This window comes from Sapajus apella, unplaced genomic scaffold (assembly GCF_009761245.1).
Source record: "Sapajus apella isolate SASKATOON/1434 unplaced genomic scaffold, GSC_monkey_1.0 scaffold10, whole genome shotgun sequence".
NCBI classification, from domain to species: domain Eukaryota; kingdom Metazoa; phylum Chordata; class Mammalia; order Primates; family Cebidae; genus Sapajus; species Sapajus apella.
In genome coordinates, this window is record NW_022436950.1 from 39,592,012 (window position 1) to 39,610,640 (window position 18,629).

An 18,629-nucleotide genomic window follows, 5' to 3' on the forward strand; every position below is an offset into this window, starting at 1 on the left:
TTTTTTTTTTTTTTTTTTTTTTGAGACGGAGTCTCCAGCCAGGCTGGAGTGCAGTGTGGTGCAATCTTGGCTGACTGAAATCTTCTCCTCCCAGGTCCAAGCGATTCCCCTGCCTCAGCCTCCCAAGTAGCTGGGACTATAGGCGCACACCACCACGCCCGGCTAATTTTTTGTATTTTAGTAGAGACAGGGTTTCACCATGTTGGCCAAGATGGTTTCAATCTCCTGAACTCATGATTCCTCTGCCTTGGCCTCCCAAAGTGCTGGGATTACAGGTGTGAGCCACCGAACCTGGCCTATTCTACATCTAATGTGCATAAAAATACAACATAATGTCTGTTTTACATAACTTGCTAACTTCCTACTATACAATATGTCCTTAAGGGCAGTATCCCTTCAACTTTGTATCTGAACCTCTACCAGACCATGTGGGCACACAGATGATCAACAAATGTCTAGTGAATTGGTTCACGTACCAATGATTCCAATGATGGCAGATTTTATTTTCCAGAAATGGCTACAACCATACCTCTCCTCCCATGTGCTCTTCCATTATGAGGCCTTGCTGTTTTTTTGCCCCAAAAAGTGAAGGAGTCTTTCTATACCCTTTAAACTACACAGATCCTTTGACTGCTTTGACAAGTAGACTATGGCAGAACTGATACTCTAATTCTGGGCATACCCCTTTACTGGTTTAGCAGCTTCCATTTTCTGCCTCTTAGAATCCAACCACCGTGTAAAAGATATGACTAGTCTGAAACTATCGCAAGTCCAAGCCACAAAGAGAGGCCCTGGAGAATTCAGAGTCATGGAGAAGCCAAGGAGTACCAAGGTGCCACACATGTGAGTTAAGAAGTCACTGTGGAAATGAATCCTCCAGCTCCTGCTACCCATGTTGATGCCAGGTGAAGCAGAGAAAACCCCATAACTGAGCCTATCCAAAATTTCTGAGCAGTGAAATAGCAGGCAAAACCAATGGCTGCTTGAAGCCAATGAATTTGGGGATGATTTGTTATGCAGCAATAGACAGCTAAAACATCATTTAATTAAATTCAACGACATTACCTCTTTCTAATTTCTTAGCTCTCCTGTTTCATATCCAGTGTGTCTTTCTGACCTTTTCTCTTCATAAATAACTTGTCAAATTTCAAATCCTTTCTTCCTAAAGATCACTTAGTTTTCATACCTTCAAACTACCTTCCATTTTCTGGAGAAAGGAAACAATGAAATCTGATTAAACTTACTCATAGCTTGCATTAAGAAGTTGTTTAGTTTCCACATTCTGATTCCCCAACTTAACCTGGAATAAACTGGCTCCTCTTAAGGTTTCACTAGGGATGTTGGCACTGGTTAGATACCAAAAGCACATCAGGATGTTAACAAACTTCCTTCCTTAGGGAAAAAACATATACACACACATACAAATACAAATCAAAACAATCTATCATCCATATATACAAAATGAAATCAGAAATTGGCAGTATACAGTTGTTACAGGTCAAATTTTGTGTTTATTCTGGTGTGACTTAAAATACTTGTATTGATACTAATTTGTTTTTAGAAAATTGTCTTAGGGTTTATGACATACTTGCCCTCTTCTCACATCTGAGTAATAAAGCTACTGCTTAACTGAGCACATACTTTACTAAGTATACTATATGGATTATTTTCAATGAGTGGCATTTTCTTTTTCTTTTTTTGACACAGGGTCTCCGTATCACCCTGGCTGCAGTGCAGTGGCGTAGTATCGGCTCACTGCAACCTCTGCTTCCCAGGCTCACTGCAACCTCTGCTTCCCAGGCTCAAGCAATCCTCCCACCTCAGCCTCCTGAGTAGCTGGGACCACAGGCATGCACCATCACGCTGGGCTATTTTTTTGTATTTTCAGTGGAAACTGGGTCTTGCCATGTTGCCCAGGCTGGTCTTGAACTCTTGAGCTCAAGCGATCCACCTGCCTCAGCCTCCCAAAGTACTGGGATTACAAGTGTGAGCCACTGCATCTGGCCAGGCATTTTCTAACATTATAATAATTTTATGAAAGATGTCTGTTGTCAAAAGAAAAATGAGGAGAAAAAAATCATATCTTTTGCTGCTCAGTAACTACCTTAACCTCAACTGTGAGAAAGAGTAAAGGCTTCCTATTCTACCCTAATTCACCTTGCTGTGCCTGGTGATTCCGACAACCTCCTGATGCAAAAATTAGTTAGTGACCATGGTGCTGAGATGTAATCCGAAATATTAGGAAAGATGAAATATTTATCACTATAAGATCTTTACAAATGTTTCAAAATAATGTGTGCATGAAAAATTTTATCATCATCAAGAATCTTCTTCTACCTTGGGAAGTGTATAAGCAGAGGTTACATTTCCTGTGTGGCTGGCACACAATACATATGCAAATAGAGTGATCCCTCGAAATTCATGGAGGATTGGTTTTAGGACCCCTGTGGATACCAAAATCCACAGATGCTCAAGTCCTTTATATAAAATGGTGTAGTATTTGCATAACACACATCCTCCAGTATACTTTAAATCATCTCTAGATTATTTATAATACCTCACAATGTAAACGCTATGTAAATAATTATACTGTATTTAGAGAATAATGACAAGAACAAAATCTGTACATGATCAAGTACAGATGCAACTATTTTTTTTTAATATATTTTTTTATCCAAGATTGTTTAAAACTATGGATGTGAAACCCCTGGATATAGAGGACCAACTTTGTATGTATTAGGAATAAATCAGTGAATTATCAGGAATGCTATAGGGAAAATGTATGCTGCAGACAAGAAGAACCAGATAACCACTAAACTTCCTCCCAGCTTTTTTCATTATTCTCAAATAGATCCAATTTGAGAGTTCTGCAGTTAATCTTTTCAAATCGTCTTTAGCTGACATTATCTACTTTGATTTGCTTTTACCCCTTATTCCTTCCACATGATGTACAGTTTTAAAATACTCAATTGTTTCCTTCAAGTTAGGAAATCTGAAACACAAATATTTTCAGTTTGAGATGTGGGAGCCGCTCAAACTATTTTCAACAATGTAAGTGATGATGTTCTCTACTGTGAATTAAATAGTAGCAGAAAAAATTTCTAGGTAGAAAGGCTTAAGAAATGATTACCATATCTCAACTCTTTCAAAAGTAGGTCTTTAAAGAATGGATATAACATTTTCTTTGAAGTTCTATAAATATTTACTTGTCCTGACAAAACTCTACTATTTTGTGATTATCTATTATTTTAGCTTTCTGGACAATTATGGATCATTTCAAGTTACCTATGCTCTGGCATTACCTTTCTCATCATAGTAAATGGAGATGTCTCCTGTTGATGTATATACAATTTCGTCTATGTTAGCAGCAAGGGCATTTTTATGGTTGTCAGGTAGTGAAGTAACCTTTTGTTTCAATACATGTAGCACCTAAGTTTGAAAAAAGCAAGCCATTAGTTCACCGATTCAATTTTTGAAACCTTTCAAAAAGTGATCTTTATCATGGATACATTTTTCCAAACCTGTTTTTAAATTTACTACCATATTTACTCCTTCTCAAAAGCAAGGCTGAAATGCATCTCATTATTCAACTAGGTAATTTCTAACAGAACATTCTATATAAGAGCAACTGAAAGACATTATGGTTACTTACTTATGCCTTAAGTATCAAGAGTTATTCCATACTTTTATATGACCCAAAGTACCCATTAGAACAGATACACAGACTCTTACTTTGGATGCTGGCACACACAATATTTTTATTTATTTTCCTTATAAATAAGGAAAATGTACATCATTCTACTGCAAGAGAATATCATTTATTTTTAAAGAAAAATGTAAAATATACTTTACCTCTTGGGCCACAAGTTCTTCCAACAGATCAAATTTACACTGTGACAGCAACTTGGATACATGAGCAAAAGCCTTAAAAAAAATATTAAGGGAAGGGTGGGGATTATTATTTCAAAATACCATACCATGTTCATATTTAAATGGCTAAGTAAAATAAAGACTATTTTATAGTAACAGAAGTAAACAATATCAAATATTAATTTATCAAAGCATGACTCCTTCAAGGTTGGTTCACTTTTCATATATGGCCTTTCCACATATATAGCAGTAAGTGACTTGACCTTTAATTCTGAATCCACTCTCAGGCCTGGGAAATGATAGTGTGTGGTGTGCAATCTAGATGTCTTAATAAAAATTCTCCTTTCTATTTCCTTTTAAAATGATGAAGTAAACAATCATTTGGCAGTTCTACGATCTACCTCTTAATCGTGCATAGATAGCAGTTGAAAAGGAGAACAGTCTAGACTGTATTGGGAGTCTGGAAATCTGGGCTGTGGTCTGAATCTCAGTATGGGAGATAACATAAGTTTGGGAAAGTGGGATAATAGGTAATTAGTTTATATGGTCTAAAACAGTAGATCCTAGCTTTGAAGTATGAAATTCTATTTTCAAGGAGGTAAAAACCCAACTGCAATTCTCCCCATTACTAGCAATGAGAAATCAAACTGTGAATTAAGATCCTGTCTTCAGGGAACGTTCAGTCTACATGGAGAAAAGACAAGTAAACTGACAAGTTTAAGAATTTTGACAGGGATAAGAACAGGATGACTTGGGAGCATAAAGGAGAACCATCAAATCTAATCTGCGAGGATCACAGAGGACTTCCTAAAGGAAGTAACATCTAAACTGAAATCTGAAATAAGCTGCAATCTAAGCTGCTGGGGGATGCACAGATATGTCAGATATGGCATGCCAGAGAATACTGCCTACTTGTTACAGGATGAATTGTGCTCTCCTTCCCCCTAAATTTATGTTGAAGCTCTAACCCCCAGAACCTTGGAATGTGACTATATTTGGAGATAAGACCTTAAAGAGGTGTGATTAAGTTAAATGAGACCATCAGGGTGGGCCAAAATCCAATCTGACTGGCATCCTTATAGAGGAGGAAATGTGGAGTAAGAGGCACCAGGAGTACACATGCATAGGGAGGACCATGCAAGGACACAGTGAGAAGACGGTCATCTGTTAGCTGAGAGAGGTCTCAGGAGAAAACAGCCCCTCCGACACTTTGATGAAATTTTGGTTGTTTGTTTTATATAAGCAACACTGCATACACACTGGCTGATGAATGAGGTAGAAATACTGCTTAATAGCAAGGAAGCAGGTGAAAGTAGCTAACAGCTGGAGGACAACTAGGATTGGAGTGACCTTCAAAATGCTGCATGCTCCTCTGTGTGTTCAGAGGAAACAAGTACTGAGGCTTGATTCCTGCCAATGGTGAGGAGGTGATTTCCATTCCTTCCTGGAACATAAATGAACTGGTACCATATGTTATGAGGTGGACCAGCTCATATATCATCAGCAGGCATTGTAGAGAACAGTAGGATCAATACAACTTGCCACTGCATGGACAAAAGATTTTGAGAATTGACATGAACAGAGGTTTATCCCTTAATTATGATGCTGAGTTATGTATCTTAATTAAGCTTGCTCTTTGACTTTTTTTTAAGTATAACATATATAGTAGTCAAGAGTTGACTCAAGAGAAGCAGGCAGCAGGAGTTAATACTGACGCTTATTACACAAAGTTGACAACATTTGATTTACAACTGATAGGTCTCATAAATACAAAAAGCCACGATTATGGAAAGAATCTGAAATAAATTTGGAGTAAAACATCAATACCAGCATACAACCAATATTGTAAAATGATTACACCAATGGCATGGTTTTAAGGCATATGGTTTTAAACCGGGAAATAAACTTTATGACTTCTAGTTTTGTTTGTTTTTAGAGACAGAGTCTTGCTCTGTCACCCAGGCTAGATGGAGTGTATCTGTCACCCAGGCTGGATGGAGTGTAGTGACATGATCCAGGCTCACTGCAACTTCTGCCTCCAGGGTTCAAGTGATTCTCCTGCCTCAGCCTCCCGAGTAGCTGGGACTACAGGCACCTGCCACCACACCCGGATAATTTTTGTATTTTTAGTAGAGATGGGGTTTCACCATATTGGCCAGGCTGGTCTCGAACTCCTGACCTTGTGATCCACTGGCCTTGGCCTCCCAAAGTGCTGGGATTACAGGCATGAGCCACCTCGCTCAGCCAACTTCTATTGTTATCAAAAGTTCTGCAACGTTTGGGAACAATATACAATCTGTAAAGGAGTCCAAAGAAAGGTATAGATGGCCCTTAGTCCTAGAAAAAAAGCATGTACCCACAAAATCAACAAATGATCTCAGGACCCAAGTGACCATGTGTTGCAAGTGTAAGGCAATGCATAATCAGCCATTCAGAAAGAGGTACATAACTAACAAAGTCAGGGATAAGAATCTCTAACAGCTAAATATTCTGTGTGCTGAGCACTTAGCCACCAGGCAGTCTCAGCAAATTCTTTGAAGGGGCAAAATTGCTAACCTCCAGTTTAATCTTTAAGGAATATGATTAAGGGGTGGTATATTGGTGGGCTCTGTCAAATAGCTGCCAGGAAGTTCTACTCTTCTACTCCAGGTGACATTACATCACTTAGGAAATGTTATCTCACCTATTCTTCAAACTGATACATTCATTAATGTATTCAACAAACATTCATGGAGTGCCTACTATGTGCCAGGCATTGTCTTGCCCACTTCGTAGATTTGAAAATTATGCTCAGACAAGATGGGACCAAACAGCTTTTTCTTTTTTTCTATTTTTTGAGACAGGGCCTGGCTGTCTGCCAGGCTGGAGTGCAATGGCACAATCTTAGCTCACTACAACCTCCAACTCCTGGGCTCAAGAGGTCCTCCCCCTTCAGCCTACCGAGTAGCTGCGACCACAGGTGTGTACCACCATACCTGGCCCAGAAGCTTAAAGTCAATCAATGGCTGGAAGGCTCTATGTCTGGGCCACTAATCACGTTCGATCGCTTGTATCCCACTGAAGAAACCTCACTGCTAAGCACTTATAGGAGTAATAAACTATTAGAGATGGATAGGTCAACCAGGGAAATAAACAAACCTGCTTCGCTCCCTCAGAGAACTCTGCGATGTTGAACTCTTTGTCGAAATAGGCCCAGATAAGGAAGGCGTAAATTCGAGTCCTAACCCAGTTGATGGGGTTGGCGAATCCCAGGACGATCATCTTGGTTTTCTGGTGCTGCTGGGGCTTCTCCTTCGTGCTGTAGCTGCGCCGAGGGCAGGCAGGGAAAGAAGCGAAGGCTATGGGGAGTCCCGGGCGGCTGAGCACTGGCTGCCAGGAGCCCTGGGCAGGTAGCACCGAGGCCGCGGAGGCCCAAGCCCTTCGGGGAAATGAGGCCACTCCCGAGCCGAGGCGACATCGGCAAAGGTAGCAAAGTCCGGCCGACGGCAGCCTCACCTCGGCCGCACCGGGAGTCCGGAGTCGGGCGGCCCCGCAAGGCAGCGACCGAGAGTTCAGCAATTGGGGTAACAGACGAGCGGCCAGCGCCATTTTCATGACCCTTCACCCCGGTGCCTGCTGGTGCTGTATCGAAAGGAAGTCGGTGGGAAACCACCTCAGTGGTGTCGGAGAAGGAGACTGGAAAGCAAAGTTGGCCGGCTGCTGCCGCCTCTGGTAAGTCGGCCACGTCACCGCTCTCCAGCACGCAGCCCAGGCCGAGGCCCTTCAATAACCCCCCGCGCGCTCGGACCCAGCCACTCTGGAGTCCGCCGGCCTCGCGGACCTTTTCTCTGTCGGTCGTGTTTCCGGGCGGATGGCGCTGAGGAGCCCTTTAGAACCGAAGTTCCGAGGCTGAAAGAGGGCAGGCGTGAGCAGCCATGGCTGGGCAGCACCTCCCGGTACCCCGGCTGGAGGGCGTTTCTCGGGAGCAGTTCATGCAGCACCTCTACCCACAGGTGAGGCCCTCGCGCGGGGCGGAACCATGGGAAGCCAGCAAGAGACGCGTCTTTACCATTCGTACTGCTCGGAATTGGTTTCTAGAGACCCAGGACGTGGGAAAGAGGCGCAGGACTGCAGCAGATGACTGGTTGGCCCTTAGGCCAAGGGACAGGTGCACCGGGGACGCCAACTGGCTCCTCTATTGAAATTTCCGGAGAAAGTCCAGTGTTTGTAGGGAGCAAGATGATAGCGGAGAGCTGAATGCGAGATGTATTTTGCCTAAGCTCTCTACTCCGCACCTGTCAGTCTACTCCAAATTAATGGATTTGGAGGCACAGCTTTTCACTCCATTGAGCCAACAGGGAAAGCAATGGGATTCCCCCGGAAAACTCCTACTGGCCTTGAGTTCTAACTAACTTAGGTTCTAGTTCCGACATTGGAGTCTTTTATACTTGTTAGAACTTCAGGTCTTTAAAAGAAAACTAACAGAGAAATATTAGGGAAACAAAAAGTGCTTTTACTTGCAGTGCTTTTACAAGGGAATCCAGACTTAAGAAAATCAGAAGATATTGAAAGAAAAAAATCCACAGTATTACAGTAAGTCTGTTTATGGTAAAAACAAAAACAAAAAACCCTAGCAATTTTCTTACCTGATATTTGCATTTATAAGGGTGGTCACAGAACTACAGTTCTGGAGCCAGGCGCGGTGTATCACTCCTGTAATTCCAGCGCATTGGGAGGTTGAGGCAGGTGGATCACCTGAGGTCGGGAGTTCGAGACCAACCTGACCAACATGGAGAAACCTCGTCTATACTAAAAATACAGAATTAGCCGGGCGTGTTGGCTCATGCCTGTAATCCTAGCTACTCGGGAGGCTGAGGCAGGAGAATCTCTTGAGCCCGAGTGGCGGAGGTTGTGGTGAGCCCGAGATTGTGCCACTGCACTCCAGCCTGGGCAACAAGAGTGAACTCCATCTCAAAAAAAAAAACAAAAAAAAACTACAGTTCTGAGTGTTAGCAAAGTCAGGGATTGGGTGCAGTGGCTCACGCCTGTAATCCTAACATTTTAGGAGGCCAAGGCGGGTGGATCACTTGGAGTTCGAGACCAGCCTGACCAATATGGCGAAACCCCGTCTCTACAAAAAAGACAAAAATTAGCCAGATGTGGCAGGCTCTGTTTTCCCAGCTACCCTGGAGGCTGAGGTCGGAGGATCTGCTTGAGCCCTTGAGGTTGAGGCTGCAGTGATCCATGATCCTGTCACTGCACTCCAGCATGCGGGAGAAGGAGAGACCCTTGCTCAAAAAAAAAAAAAAAAAAAAAAAGAAAACCAAAAGAAAAAGAAAAGAAAAAAAAAGGCGAAAGTAGTGGAGCATGGGAGGAATGAAGTTTTTCTTTTGATAGCAACCTACCGAATAGGATTCAAGCCTTTATTTGGAGACTTGTACTACATGGGTTGTTCTTGCTCTCCCTGTCTCTAGACACCCCACCCCTCCCATCTTATAATGTGCTAGTCATAAGTTGCCTAAAAGGCAGTGTTGTGAAGATTAATGTATGTGGAATTGCTTTGTAAGATGCAGAGTAAAAGGTATTTTGCAAAAGGTATTTTGTAATTTAATCCCTTCAGACAAGACATATATCACAAAGCATCATTATATTTTAAAAAGTTGAAAATTACAAACAACCTTCTCTGGCCATAGTGCAGTAAAACTAGAAATTAATAACAAAATTGGAAAAAAATGACCTACCTTTCTATCTGGAAACATTAAAAAGCATGAGGGGGACATAGGCCTATGAGTTTTTTTGTAAACATTTTCCAATAACCCCATCTGTATATTGTACAGGTACATGAATAGATAGACCAGGGGAATAAAATTGAAAGTTCAGAAATATCTATTCATATGGAAATTACACACTAAATTTCCATATGTAATAAACATGACATTTCAAAAAGCCCTAGGGCAAAAAATGACTTTTTAAAAAATAGACTATTTTTTAGAGTCTTTTTAGGTTCATAGCACAACTGACCAAAGGTACAGAGATTTCTTATATCCTTCCTGCCCTGACATGGATAGCCTCCTCCATGATCAACATCCCCTCATTAGAGTGGTATATTTGTTACAATTGTTAAACCTACATTGACATATCATTTTCACCCAAAATTCATAATTTACGTTTGGGGCATACTATTGATATTTTACATGCCATAGGTTTGGGCAAATTTATAATAAAATGAATCCACCATTGTGGTATTATACAGAGGAGTTTCACTGCCCCAATGGTGCTGGAGCAACTGGATAGTTATTTAGAAAATAATAAAATTCTATTTATATCTCACACTGTACATAAGAATAAACTCCCAAGTGGATCAGAAAAATGTAAAGAAATGAAACTACACAGTGCTAGAAGAAAATATGGGTAAATTCCTCTATAATCTAGGTCAATGGAAGGCATTTCTACCTATGACTCAAAATTCAGCTGTAATAATAGATTAAAATTTGACTACATGAGGCCGGGCGCGGTGGCTCACGCTTGTAATCCCAGCACTTTGGGAGGCCGAGACGGGTGGATCACGTCAAGAGATCGAGACCATCCTGGTCAACATGGTGAAACCCCGTCTCTACTAAAAATACAAAAATTAGCTGGGCATGGTGGCGCACGCCTGTAGTCCCAGCTACTCGGGAGGCTGAGGCAGGAGAATTGCTTGAACCCAGGAGGCGGAGGTTGCGGTGAGCCGAGATGGTGCCATTGCACTCCAGCCTGGGTAACAAGGGCAAAACTCCGTCTCAAAAAAAAAAAAAAAAAAAAAAAAAAAATTTGACTACGTGAAACATTTGTATGCCAGAAACACTATAAGCAAATTTGAAAGACAAATACAAACTAGGAGAAAATAGTTGCAACATATATCTCATATAAAGGACAGTAAAAGCCCTTGTATGGAAAGAACTTTTAAAACGGGGTAAGGCGTGGGCGTGGTTGCTCACGCCTGTAATCCCAGCACTTTGGGAGGCCCAGGCGGGCGGATCACGAAGTCAGGAGTTTGAGACCAGCATGACCAACATGGTGAAACCCCATCTCAACTAAAAATACAAAAATTAGCCAGGCATGGTGGCAGGTGCCTGTAGTCCCAGCTACTCAGGAGGCTGTGACAGAAGAATTGCTTGAACCTGGGAGGCGGAGGTTGCAGTGAGCCAAGATCGGGCCCCTGCACTCCAGCCCGGGCAACAGAGCAAGACTGTTTCAAAATAAAAAAAGGAGTGAGGAGGTGGTAAAAGGCTGAAAATCTAGTAGAAAAATGAACAAATGATTGAGGGGAGGAAAAAGCAACATTTAAATGGCCTTTAAACTAGGATGTTTAAGTTTACTCTTAAGAGAAATAAAGCTACATTGAGATACAACTTCTTCCCTATCATATTGGCAAAAATTTAAAAAGCTCTGGTAATATTCTCTTGGTGAGGCTGTGAAGAAACTGGCACTGTCAAATTTTATACCAAATGGTACAACTCTTTTGGCATATCTATGCGTGTTTACTTATGACCCAGTAATTCCTCATTTAGGAATTTATTCTGAAGATATAACTTCAAAAATGTGAAAATATTTACATACTGTTTCTATACTTGCAAATTATTGGAAATAACCTAAATGCCTATGCAGATGAGAGTAACTGAATAAATTATGGCCCATTTACACTGAGGCATACTAAGATGTAAAAAAGAATAAAGGTGATATCTGATCTGAGAGTGGTGATTTCTAGGATATATTTATGAATTTTTAAAAAAGCAAATTACAAAATATATAGTAAGCTATTTATGTAAAAAAAGGAAGAGAGAGGGAAATACATGTTTTTGATCACTTTGCAGAAAAGCAATACAGGAATGGTAAGCCAAAAATTAAGGAGAATCGGTTATGCATAGGGGATGTGTAAGTATGAGATGGAAGTATATGGATGGGGTGACTTTTGTATAGTTTTGATTTGGGGAATCACATTAAGGTTTTACATGCTAAAGTAATAATAAAATCAAGGATGAAAAATTATTTTTTAAAAACCTGTAATATAGAATATAAAAAGTAACACATGAACCTATTTAAATGGGAGAGAAAGAAGTTACCCATGTCACTTTTTTTAAACACCAGTACTTTAATTATATGTCCTCAGTCTAAGACAAAAAGAACTGAAAACAAATTGAATTCTAGTTAGTACAGTAAGTCCTCATTTAATGTTCTCTGTAAGTTCTTGGAAGCTGCAACTTTAAGGGAAATGGCCTATGATGAAACCAGTTTTTACCACAGGTAAGTTGATATGAACAAGAGTTAAGTTACAGTGGCATATTTATGGCCATAAAAACATCACCAAACTTGTAAATAAAGACCCAAAATACTTCTAATCTTAAATATTGAAATAAATATGAGCTACATATACAATTAAGAAAGATGAATATAAACAAATAATTACTCAATTTTTGGTGACTTGTTGTCCAACAGTGGTCATTATAGTGGTGAGTTAAATCAAGGAATAAATGTTTACAAATGGAAAATTGTAAGGAGGACCTCCTATCACTGAACAGTTCAAAAACAAGTGTGGCAGGTTCACTGAGTGCTTTCATACTGCCTTGTTTATTGTGCACTTGTATGATTATCATATGCTTTACAAATTTTTGTTTTACATACTTTGTATCCACTCTTTCCTTCATTTTCCAACCTGCTTATTCCAGTTCAGGGTCACAGGTGGCTGAAGTCTATCCTGGCAGCTCAGGCACAAGATAGGAACCAACTCTGGACAGGATACCATCCCATCTCAGGGCGCACTCACACACACATGTACACACACACGCACTCATTCGTACTAGGACCATTTAGACATGCCAGTGAGCCTAATGTGCACATCTTTGGGTTGTGGGAGGAAACCAGAGTACCCAGGAAGATCCACAGAGATGTGAGGAGAATGGAAGAACCACTCAGACAGTGGCCCTGGCTAGGAATTGATTTTTTTTTTCTCATCTGAGTTATAACTTAATTTGAGGACCTGCTGTAGACATGTTTTTTACAGTGGCGTGACCTAACAGTGGCAAAAGCAAATTCTGTGAATTCTTTACTTCCTGTGAATTCTGGGATTTTGCAAGTGATTAAACATTGAGGAGGATGGGAACTAGGTTTCTCACTGTTGAAAATGGGAATTACAAATTCAGTAGACTATAATGAACTTGAAATGTTTATGGTTCATACATACATCTATTAGGTATATATGTGTGTGCATGTATTATATATATGGATATATATGGAGAGAGAGCTGAATAGAATAGGTATGTGAATTGTGGGGTATACATAGATCCTCACATATATCCTAGCTCTGTCCACTGAAGAAACCAGAGCTACTTTAAGAAATGTCCGATCACAGGGCTGGGCAGAAAAAGTATAAAAGATGTCAGATTGTGTTATTTTGCCATAAAGTAAGGAAGTGCCCAGGTTAAAAAGTCACAAGAAGCATTTTGAAGGGGCTAACTGGCCAAATCTGGGATAATCTGGGCATCAAAATTATATCACTAGATTATTACCCAGTGAATAAAATAATTCAATGGAAAAGTTACAGCTTATTTTGATATTAGAATGCCGACTAATAAATATAGAAGAAATGATGGAGTTTAGAAAAATCAGTTTTTTGCACTCATCATAGCAAAACATCATGTGCCACCTGATGTGGCATGCTGAGAAGGCAGCACCATTCCTTTTGTGGCACATTCCTTTTCCAAAATGTGTAACTTGAGTCTAATTATGAAGAAACTTCAGATAAACCCCATTTGAAGGGTTTTCTGCAAAATAGCTGGCCTATACTCTTCCAAAATGTCAAGGTCATAGAAGATAAAGAGGCTGACGATTAAACATTTCAGATTAAAAGAGACACTGCAACTAAATGCAATGTGGCATCTTAGATTGAATTCTGGGCTAGGAAAAAAATAACGCTAAAGGCAATCATTGGAACAATTAGAAAAATTTGAATATGGATTGTAGATCAGATAGTAGCATTATGTCAATGTTTTGTTTTTGTGTGTCTGATGGAGTTTCACTCTGTCACCCAAGCTGGAGTGCAATGGCTCAATCTCAGCTCACTGCAACCTCCGTCTCTTGGGTTCAAACAATTCTTCCACCTCAGCCTCCTGAGTAGCTGGGATTACAGACATGCAGCACCATGCCCAGCTAATTTTTTTTTCTTTTGTATTTTTAGTAAAGATGGGGTTTCACCATGTTGCCCAGGCTGGTCTCAAACTCCTGACCTCAAGTAATCTGCCCGCCTCAGCCTCCCAAAGTGTTGGGATTACAGGCGTGAGCCACTGCACCCGGCCTACGTCAATGTTAAATATAATTTTGGTAATTATTCTGTGGTTATATAAGAGAATGTCTTTGTTCTCAGAAAATATACTTAAGTTTTTAGAGATAAAGGAGCATGGTGTCAGCAATTAAACCTTGAAATGGGCTCAAAAATTAAATTATGTTTAATTTCAATTAATAATATCTCCTTCTCTTGACAGTAAGAACAAATCATAAAGCAAATGTGCAAAATGTTAACAATTGGTGAATCGGTGTAAAGCATTTGTGGAAATTCTTTGTAGAGTTCTTAAAACTTTTTTATAGTTTGAAATGACATCAAAATTAAAAGTTACAAAAATATTTGACTATAAAATACAAATTTTAGTCATTATCTATTGATGGTCTTGCAGTTTTGTTTTGTTTTTCTAATCTTAAAATTTTGTTCTAGATATTTCACATGGCTCCTCTTCTTGTTTTAGTGACAGCATGAACTGTCAAAAGCTTTGAGTTCGAGCATCTTGGTAGCAAGAGTCGATCTTACTTGTATTTGTCTCCCTATTGCCAAATACAGCTCTTGATATGTTGTTGGTTTTCATGAATTTTCTTTTTGTATTTCTTTCCCCACTTACAGAGAAAACCTCTTGTGTTGGAAGGGATTGATTTGGGGCCATGTACAAGCAAATGGACGGCGGATTACCTAAGCCAAGTTGGAGGGAAGAAAGAAGTAAAGATTCATGTTGCTGCAGTTGCACAGATGGACTTCATTAGTAAGAACTTTGTATATAGGTATTTTCTTCTGAGGTTTACTCTGGGGATACAAATAACTTTTTTAAAACTTTTAAAATATTTTTGCATTATTATACAAAGACCATATGGCATTTCATCTTTTGGCTGGTTTGATGTAATCATGGAATAGCTTACTGATTTTTAAAGAGTGGTTTTTAAAAGACAAGAATTTTCTGAGTTTACATAATTATACAATGAGTTTTTTTTTTTTTTTGGAGACAGAGTCTTACTCGGCCACCCAGGCTGGAGTGCAGGTGGGTGATTTCGGCTCACTGCAACCTCTGCCTCCCATGTTCAAGTGATACTCCTGTCTCACCCTCTCGAGTAGCTGGGATTACAGGCACATGCCACTATGCCCAGCTCACTTTTGTATTTTTAGTGGAGACAGAGTTTCACCATGTTGGCCGGGCTGCACTCAAACTCTTGGCCTCAAGTGATCTACCTGCCTCGGCCTCCCAAAGTGCTGGGATTATAGGCATGAGCCACCATGCCTAGCCAACAATTTTTTTAAATAGGGTATATACCCAATACCTTCTGGAGAGTTAGAAGGAAGAGAACATTTCTATAACTAGGGTTAGATTACGTGTGAAGTTGGATGTGCTGTGTTCATTCAATGCTTGATTAATTAATTGATCCTACCACATTAGTAACTGTTGTCTAGAACAGGAAATTCCAAAAGGCTCTTGTTTTCTTTTTCTGTCCTCTCCAGAAAACCAGGATAAGGTATGTTCGATATAATCTTTCATCAACTTAGATAACTTAAAAAAATCATACTTAATTTTCCCTTTTGATAAAATAGTCTTAAATACCTTTAATTTCTTTCATGATTGTCATTTTATGCTGTGGAATTTCTTAAGAGTAAATAAGAAATAGACAAAAGCCGCTGATTGTCTAAAGATGAAAGTTTTAAATGCTGTCATCTTGCAGATTTCATTTGCTATTTATTCCCATGAGTTTCATTTAAATTGTTAAATTAAAAACAAACAGCTTTCAAACTCTGAGCATGTGATGTTCCCAGCAAATTCAGTCTATTGAAAAGCCATGTAGTTCACAAGACTTCAATTTAGAGATGAGTTAAACAGAGCTTCTAACGTCCACAGCCATTACTTTCTCATTAGTTTTCCAAGTTCATATAGCAGCTGCCAAAGCATTGCTCAGTTTTTAATCCTTTGAATATTCACCATAATGGTTTTAGTTATTAATAGGCCATGAATTGAATTTAATTGCCCTAAGTTTTTCCAAGTGTAAGAACTTTTCATTTTTTATCAGATTAAAAATGCTGGAATGATGAGTGTTTTTCAGCCAGCAGTTAATGATGTTTATTTTCCAGAGAGTCCAATGCCGTAACAAACGAGTATTGAAACTTCATCTTGAATTGCCTTGATGTTTTGTCATGTCTTTTAAACTTTTCAAAACTTGTTTTTGAAGCACATACATTATGTAATAGTTCCTATCACAGCTTCCTCTTTCACTAGAGCTACTAAAAAGTTGCAGGATTATTTTTTTTAGTGGAAGAAAAAAAATAGGTTTAGTCATTTTTAGCATTTACCAAGCAGTAAGAAAGAAGGAATGCATCCAGGCCAGAGAGAGACTAGAAAGTAAGAAACCCTGCACACACGTATTTATTATGATTATCACTTCAAATTGAGATTGCTATTACGCTTCATCAAACATTGGAAGATTGATACATTAGCAAATATGAATTTTTACTTCTTTCTTCTTGGTAGTGCTCATTGTTCAGAGTTAGGAGAGTCTGGACAAAAGAACCCTGAGTGTTGAAAGGATATTGTTGGCATTCTTCTGATCATAGATTGTTTTTAAAAAGTCTCATCATGTCAGGTTTGCCACATCTATCTGTCGCATCCTATAATTCCTGTCATCATCTTGCTCTTGTTGTTTATTGTGCTCTCATCAGTTCTGATCTTCATTTTTTAAAGCAGCCTTTTCCAAATGGGGAACAAGACAGTGAAGGGCTTTTTTCTTCTTTTTTAAAATGTTGATGACTACTTGCATGCTGCAAAAGGGTACATTATCATTGCTGTTAACCCCACCATCTGTCCTTTACTGAGCACTTATTATATTATCAGGTACTGTGCCAAGCAATCTAGGTTATATTACTCATTTAAACTTCAGAACAATCTGTGAGGTAGATATTTTTAATAATAATTTCACAAATGAGGAAAGAGAGGTTTAAAAATATTAAGTAACTTCTCAGGATCATATAGCTTGAAATGATGGAGCCCAAGGTGTTTACTCAAATTTCCCTGACTCCACAGAGTCTGTGATTAAACCTTTGACATTACCCTCCTTACTGGTGCCGCCAGTCCAGACAAATGGCACGTTAATAACCAGTGCCCTTCTTTTTGAAACTTGGATAGATTTTTAAAAAGTCAAACAACTTCCCAATTTATATACCTAATTTCTCCCCCATCTGGGCTTAGCAGAAGCTATGACAGGTAGATCAGAAGATCCAGGCGTCCTGGGAATTGTGTATGACTCAGTTGCTTTCCCTGAGCAGGATGGGAGCCCCCCTGGCCTCAGAGTGACTGATGCTGGGAGGTTCCTGGTTACAGACGCTGGAGGCAAGTGGCTGTGTCTTATCTCAGGAGCTGTTTCAACAGCGGGCACAGGAGGCAGCTGCCACACAATTAGGACTGAAGGAGCTTCCAAGTCACTGCTTGGTCCATCTACACAAGAACTGCATCCCCCAGTATACACTAGGTCACTGGCAAAAACTAGAGTCAGCTAGGCAGTTCTTGGCCGCTCACAGGTTGCCCCTGACTCTGGCTGGAGCCTCCTATGAGGGGGTTACTGTTAATGACTGTATAGAGAGTGGGCGCCAGGCAGCAGTCAGTGTCATGGGCACAGAACCTAACAGCTGATCTCCAACTCTCACTCATGAAAATAAAAGTTGCTGGAGCTTGAAAAAAAAAAAAAAAAAAAAAGAGAGAGAGAAGGTTGCTGGTGGCACCCCAGTTCTGCTTATCTGGGCTGAGCTACTCTGTCTGCTTTTTCAGGGTCACTATTCTGCTCTGTTTTTCTAAAGGTCTAAAGAATACTTCTGTGTTTGCCCTAGTAAGAAAGCTAAGCCTGGGTAAATGCAGCAATTACAATAGTAGCTATGGTCCAGATAAGCTTCCCTACTGGCCCAGACCCTTCAAAGATGCTTTGAAGAATGAAAGCATGAAGGAATGAAGGGTATATGGTGAGGTCACAGATGGGAAACATTGAGTAGGAGAATGCCAAGTAAATTTGTTGATATTAGTTAGTCAGACACTATTTATAGTCCAAGAAATCATACTCTGCATTGGTCTGAGTAGTGGCAAACCCCTCTTTCCTCTCCTGCAATGCTCACTCTACATAATTACCAGGAGTGGCCTGAAGTTCAGATTGACATTCACAGCACCCACCAATCCATAACCTGGCATCAGATTCCCTTAGCTTTTTGCAGGAGGATATAAGGCAGAAAATGGCATTCTAGCAAGATAGTATCAGTGGAGCCTTTATACAAATCCAGGGACTATTTTTTGACTCATCAAGTTATAGCTTAGTTGTAAGGGAATGAGACTGTGGAGGCAGTATAGAAACACCTGAGCTTAGGTAAGAGACATGGGCCACAGAAACCAGTAGCTTGAAACACCCCATGAACTTAGCTTCTGCATTCTTCCAAGGGCCGTACTCAGGAGAGTTGCACTATA

General features: G+C 39.9%; 2 protein-coding genes across 7 annotated transcripts in view; one reads left to right on the forward strand and one right to left on the reverse strand.

Annotated features, from left to right (window-relative positions):
• Positions 1 to 7,758, reverse strand: part of MAIP1 (matrix AAA peptidase interacting protein 1) — an 8,970-nt gene extending 1,212 nt beyond the window's left edge. Inside the window, exons 1-4 of one of the 2 annotated variants that reach the window (XM_032278750.1) lie at positions 7,009 to 7,654; positions 3,853 to 3,924; positions 3,303 to 3,429; positions 1,245 to 1,392 (exon numbers count right to left, since the gene is read on the reverse strand). In XM_032278750.1, the coding sequence (XP_032134641.1) occupies positions 1,245 to 1,392; positions 3,303 to 3,429; positions 3,853 to 3,924; positions 7,009 to 7,464 (803 nt within the window). In that variant the 5' untranslated portion in view covers positions 7,465 to 7,654. Of the gene's footprint in view, positions 1 to 1,244; positions 1,393 to 2,152; positions 2,445 to 3,302; positions 3,430 to 3,852; positions 3,925 to 7,008 lie in introns of those variants that run through there. The other variant, XM_032278751.1, reaches the window with a different exon arrangement.
• The window catches only part of TYW5 (tRNA-yW synthesizing protein 5), a 23,570-nt gene continuing 12,684 nt past the window's right edge, over positions 7,744 to 18,629 (forward strand). For 2 of the 5 annotated variants that reach the window (XM_032278744.1, XM_032278745.1), the window contains exons 1-2: positions 7,744 to 7,862; positions 14,777 to 14,931. In XM_032278744.1, coding sequence (XP_032134635.1) covers positions 7,785 to 7,862; positions 14,777 to 14,931 — 233 coding nt within the window. In that variant the 5' untranslated portion in view covers positions 7,744 to 7,784. Of the gene's footprint in view, positions 7,863 to 8,372; positions 8,458 to 14,776; positions 14,932 to 18,629 lie in introns of all 5 variants that reach the window. The other 3 variants (XM_032278748.1, XM_032278746.1, XM_032278749.1) reach the window with 3 other exon arrangements.